The sequence below is a fragment of the Muscardinus avellanarius genome (assembly GCF_963383645.1).
Source record: "Muscardinus avellanarius genome assembly, chromosome: 2".
NCBI lineage: Eukaryota > Metazoa > Chordata > Mammalia > Rodentia > Gliridae > Muscardinus > Muscardinus avellanarius.
In genome coordinates, this window is record NC_137787.1 from 36,678,173 (window position 1) to 36,684,268 (window position 6,096).

At 37.6% G+C, this 6,096-nt stretch overlaps 1 protein-coding gene across 1 annotated transcript in view; it reads left to right on the forward strand.

The window, feature by feature from the left end:
* MPP4 (MAGUK p55 scaffold protein 4) overlaps positions 1-4,858 on the forward strand; it is a gene marked incomplete at both ends in the record, with an annotated part of 39,667 nt that extends 34,809 nt beyond the window's left edge. Inside the window, 3 exons of the mRNA XM_080690364.1 lie at positions 100-208; positions 1,603-1,737; positions 4,670-4,858. Of these exons, the coding sequence (XP_080546490.1) occupies positions 100-208; positions 1,603-1,737; positions 4,670-4,858 (433 nt within the window). The remainder of the gene's footprint in view (positions 1-99; positions 209-1,602; positions 1,738-4,669) is intronic.
* Between the last annotated feature and the right edge of the window lie 1,238 nt (positions 4,859-6,096).

A 6,096-nucleotide genomic window follows, 5' to 3' on the forward strand; every position in this document is an offset into this window, starting at 1 on the left:
ATATTTATATTCAATTCTATTGAAGTGTATTTTCAGGTTACTACTATTAATATTTTTCCTGTAGAAAAAGCTCTTGTTTTCTTCGTTCCACCCTTGCAGGATGCTGGAGCATGGGGAGTACAGAGGCCACCTGTATGGCACTAGTGTGGACGCCATTCACACGGTCCTCGACCAAGGGAAGGTCTGCATCATGGACTTGGAGCCTCAGGTGGGAGTGTGGGGAATTTTTTTCTTGTCTCTCCAAAGTTGAGGAAGAAGTCTTGTTTCTGAGACATGAAATCAGGACTGAGTGGGTGGCCATAAAGAAAAATTAGAGCCAGGCATGATGGCACACACTTGAAATACCAGCATTTGGAAGGCTGAGACAGGAGGATCTGGGTTCACAGCCAGCCTCGGCGACTTAGTGAGGCCCTCTGCAACTCAGTGAGACCCTGTTTCAAAAATAAAGAATAAAAAATAGGGCAAGTGGTGTAGCTCAGAGGTAGAATCCCTAGTACCACACGCAAAAAAGAAAAATTAGACATTTTCTTGCCTTGACTTTGGTAATAAACAGATCAAGGTAACTTCCTGTGGAGGGAATAAAATGCTGTTGTATACCAGGAAGCGAGGCTCCCAGGTTGTCAGGTCTGTGCTACTTCCCTGACATCACGCGTGGAATGGAGCCAAGGTGAGCAAGTTAAGGTCAAGTCAAGAACATGCAATGACTGGGCCCAGTCTGTATGATATTTGTATTCTTCTGTAGTCATTTGAAATATACTTTGTGTGCTGAAGAGAGCTTTGCTCTTCACTGGGTGAAAGGCGCAGGCCCACTTGAAGATGGCAGTAGCGTCCGATGTGATATGGAGAGAAAAGGGGGGCGAGGGTGCGTCAGAGCTGATCCATCTCACATTTATGCCTTTGTCATATGAGATCATATACGGGCTCCTACTCCCAGTAAGATTCTGTCATGCTTAGAACTTAAGCCAGACATAACTAGAAAGAGGAATAGCTGGGATTTGAACTTAATTTTGAATCCAGATTGCCTCTTTTTTAGAGGTAACCCAGGGGGTTTCTACCTCTAAACTATACCCCCAACCCTTTCTAGTTTTTATTTTGGAACAGAGTCCAGCTAAGTTACTGAGGGTCCCACTAAGTAGTTGTGATTCTCCTGTCTCAGCCTCCCTAGCAGTGGAATTACAGGCGTGTACCACCATATCCAGGTAGAACCCCTCCTCTTAATTATTAAAATACTCAATCATTTTAGAGTTGAAGAATTAGAGGTACATGAGACTATACTCTAGCATATTACTATTCTTAGAACTTTTTGGACACTCCTGTTGATTCTAGAAAGTTAGGACTTCTGTTTTTAAATCTGTATTTAGGCCAGACATGGTGGTCCACACTTATAATCCCAGTAGTGGGAGGCTGAGACAGGAAGATTGCAGGTTTGCGGCCAGCCTCATCAACTTAGTGAGGCCCTGTTTCAAAATAAAGGAATAAAACAGGGCTGGGGGTGTAACTCAAAGGTAGAATGCCCCTGGGTTCAATCCCTAGTACCGTACACATAAGAGTAAATGAATGAATGAATAAATGAATGAATATGCATTTAATTTTTCTGTGTAGGATATTCAAGTGGCTCGAACCCATGAACTGAAGCCCTATGTCATATTTATAAAGCCATCTAACATAAGTTGTATGAAACAGTCCCGGAAAAATGCCAAGATGATTACTGACTACTTTGTGGATGTGAAGTTCAAGGTAGATAAGTACAAATTCACTGTGCTGCCCTTTGTGATGTTGAGGCCATGAGATCCGGGTCAGGTTGGGCGGCAAGCAGGACCTGGGATCTCATGTCCTCCTCATCCCTTTTTTGATCCTTTCTCCAGAAGCACCTCAATAAAAATGTTTGATTAAAAATAAATATCACTGTACTGTTTCCACAGGAACCCTGCATTAAAGAATGTAATTTTTGTTTCTAATGAGTAACATATTTTTGATTTATTCTTTATACTGGATATCACTTACAGATATTAAAATAAAAGGCTGGGCGTGGTGGCACATGCTTGGAATCCCAGCATTTGGGAGGCTGAGACAGGAGGATCACAGTTTGCAGACAGATACTTAGTGAGGCCCTTTGCAACTTAGTGAGATGATGTTTCGAAATAAAGAATAAAAAATAGGGCTGGAGGTAGAATATCCCTGGGTTCCAACCCCAGTACTACAAAATAAATAAATTAATTAATTAAATTTAACAAAAATAAGATGTCTTTCTTTCTTTCTTTCTTTCTTTCTTTCTTTCTTTCTTTCTTTCTTTCTTTCTTTCTTTCTTTCTTTTCTTTCTTTCTTCTTGAGGGTCTGGAGATGGAACCCAGGGGCATTTGACCTCTGAGCTACACCCCCTGCCCTATTTTTTATTCTTTTATTTTATTTTATTTTACTTATTTATTTTGGTGGTACTGGGGTTCCTGGAAGCCCTTCTTCCTCCGGGCTACACTCCCAGACCTATTTTATATTTTTGAAACAGGGTCTCTTATGCCAGCACGGCTGGCTTCGAACCTGCGCGATCGTCCTGTCTCCGCCTCCCAAGCGCGGGGATTACAAGCATGCGCCACCACGCCCGGCTTATTCTTTTATTTTTGAAACCGGGTCTCACTGAGTTGCAGAGGGCCTCACTGAGTAGCTGAGGCTTTCCGTGAACCATGATCCTCTGGTCTCAGCCTCCCAGATGCTGGGATTACAAACGTGCGCCACCATGCTTGGCTTTATTTTTTCTTTCTTATTGAGTCTAGCTTAAAAAAAAAAGAAAACACTCATACTACAGTTTGCAAAGCCAAACAGAAATTGGGTATGTACAAGCCTATTTGTATTTTTTGCAGATTTATTTTTACTTGGAAATTTATTTTAAAATGCTTTAATGAGTATATTTCATATATAATATGAGGTATTTCACAAAAAATATCTAATAACACCATAAGTCCCAAGTTTTAAATTCTGCAACTATTTCAGTTGACACAGGTGCATTAAAATAGACTGGAAATCATAATCTCAATCTTATGTATTATTATATTAATAATATAGCTATATTATTATATTAACATAACTAAAATTATATTCTAATTGTTATATAATTATATACTATGTAACTATGTTATAAATTACATACTACATTTAAGTTTTTATAGGTGTTCCACATCTGGGATGAGGACAAAATGGGTTAATGGTTATGGTAATAATAGAGGGGCCAAGCCAGGTTGGATTAATCAGTGAACTCATCCTAGGTGGTTTTATCCAAATATGTGTGTGTATACACATACACACACACATATATATACATATACATATATACATATATACATACATACCTGGGATTTCTTTGGCCTCATCCCATATACATACACATATGCATATATACACAGTAAATTCACTGTATATATACATACACATATGCATATATACACACAGTAAATTCACTGTATATATTGAGTCATAAGATATGATGGTATATAAAGCTTAAGTGTACAGTTCAATGAATTTTTACATGTATGCACCCAGATAACTTTCTCTCAGACTAAGATATTATAGCTACTTATTTGTGTGTGGAGGGAGAGGTAAAAATCACATAATATAAAGCTTAACCATTAATCTCACTAATATTCAGTATATTCACATTGCTGTGAAACAGCCAGACTTTTTTCACCTTGCAAATTTGAAACTAAAATATAACTTTGTCACAGATTTGCATGTTATTCATGCATAAGGACCACTGCTAATCTTCACAGTGTTCCAGTTTTATTATGTGTGCTGCCAAAGCAAGCATGAGGTATATTATCCTTTATTTCTTACTATTTTATCTTCATATTCTTTCAATGACTAGGAAGGTTTGAGTTTCCAGTTAGCCTTTTAGACAGTCGAGTCTGTAGATGTGTTCTTTGAATCTCCTGGGAATTTGAGAAATTTTGCTCTCCTTTCTGTGGCAATCTAAAAGAATTAATAAAAGATTCTAGATGGTGTGTATAGTACCTTGTAAAGGAATACAGCCACAAGATTTCAGTGTCAGCATCTGTATTTGTGTTTAAGACTGCATTGGCAATAGCTTGTACCATTTTAATGCTCATGGAAAAATAAGAAAATAACAGCAGTGAATTTAAAGCATTAGAGACATGAAGTTTAAATGACCTTCTCTGAATGAACATTTCACAACGGTAGAAATAGACAATGTTACAGGTAAATTAAGTCATCATAAAGCAAAAGGTAACTTAGGTATGCCGAATTCAGTGAAGCTGGGTCATATCATCCTTGTGCTGAAAAAGACCATTTTGTATTTGCACAATAACGTTATTAGATTAATGTTTATTTGAAATTTATGTTTAGGTTTTATTTACAATGGTAATTTTTCTTTGGTTTTATGCTATATATCATTTGAGAGCTTCAAGTATATAGATAATGAAGTATAATAATTTAAGTCTACACAGAAAGTTGAGGGGAATAATCTGCCTATCAACTATTATTGAATTTTACAAAACTGAGTAAGTTGGAATGTAAGTTTTGTAGTTTATACCAGAGAACATTTTAACCTAATTATTTTAGTATATAGTTTCACAACTGAATGTTTCAGTATAACCATGTATTATATTTATTTGCTTCATGTATTTTGTTTGTGCTATCCATATATTTCCTATTTCTCCTGAAGGATGAAGACCTACAAGAGATGGAAGATTTAGCAAAAAAAATGGAGACTCAGTTTGGCCAGTTTTTTGATCACATGATTGTGAACGATAACTTGCAAGAGGCATGTGCCCAGTTGTTGTCTGCCATACAGAAGGCTCAGGAAGAGCCTCAGTGGGTACCAGCAACATGGATTTCCTCTGCTGAGTCATAATCAAGTGTTCTGCTTAAAATTGGAGTTTTAGAGCCGGGCGTGGTGGCGCATTCTTGTAATCCCAGCATACGGGAGGCTGAGACCAGAGGATTGCAGTTTGCAGACAGCCTCAGCTACTTAGTGAGGCCCTCTGCAACTCAATGAGACCCAGGTTCAAAATAAAGAATAAAAAATAGGGCAGAGGGTGTAGCTTGGAGGTCAAATGCCCCTGGGTTCCGTCCCCAGACCCGCCAAAAAAAAAAAAAAAAAAAAAAAAAAATTGGAATTTTAGCATTGTTCCCTTGATCTAAAACAGCAGTATTCAACCCATTATAATATGTGCAACTTTTAAAGTACTATCGTTTATTATTTTTATTTGAAAAATGCATGGTTATGTATGGTATTGAATAGTTATTGTTATACAGGGCTACCTACTTGGTTTTTAGGCAATTCTCTATTTCATATAAAGCACTGGTAGAAATATGAATAATTTTAAGTCATTGAATATGAGAACCCTTCATACCTATGAACTGAATCTTTGCAAGACTCATGTAAAAAGAGCTTTCCTAAATAAAATGAGCAATACTTTATTTCAAAAACTGTATTGTACTTTATGAAACTTGTTTTGTTTTATAAAATTTCTTTTTGTAAAAAGGGGTCGCCGGGCATGGTGGCACACGCTTGAAATCCCCGTGCTTGGGAGGCTCAGACAGGAGGATTGAGCGCAGGTTCGAAGCCAGCCTCAGCTACTTAGTGAGGCTCTCAGCAATTTAGTGAGACTGTTTCCTAATAAAATCTAAAATAAGGCTGGAAGTATAGCCTGGAGGTAGAAAGCCTCTGAGTTCCACCCCCAGTAATTAACACACACACACACACACACACACACACACACACACACACACTCTAACAATTCAGAAAGAAAAGTTTATACCTTTCACATCTAACATGAAAACCTGCAGAAACAGCAATGCCAGCATTTAGGAAAACATTATTCTTGTTATCAGAGGAGTAACAACCATTAATTTTCCTAAAAGCTAATATCCATATATATGCGTAAAGTAGAAAAGGCCAATGGACTAGTCCTGGAGAATGATGTATGAAAGCGTCAGAGATGTGGATGTGATTCCAAAGTCTTGCTTTTCTTTCTTCTGCCAGATCTGGAACTCCAGTCCTTCCTGTTCTGTATCTGTTCAACTTCATCATTCTTTAGCTTTCTCCATATTTACATCATCCCTCCAGTTTCTTAACTATAGAACAGA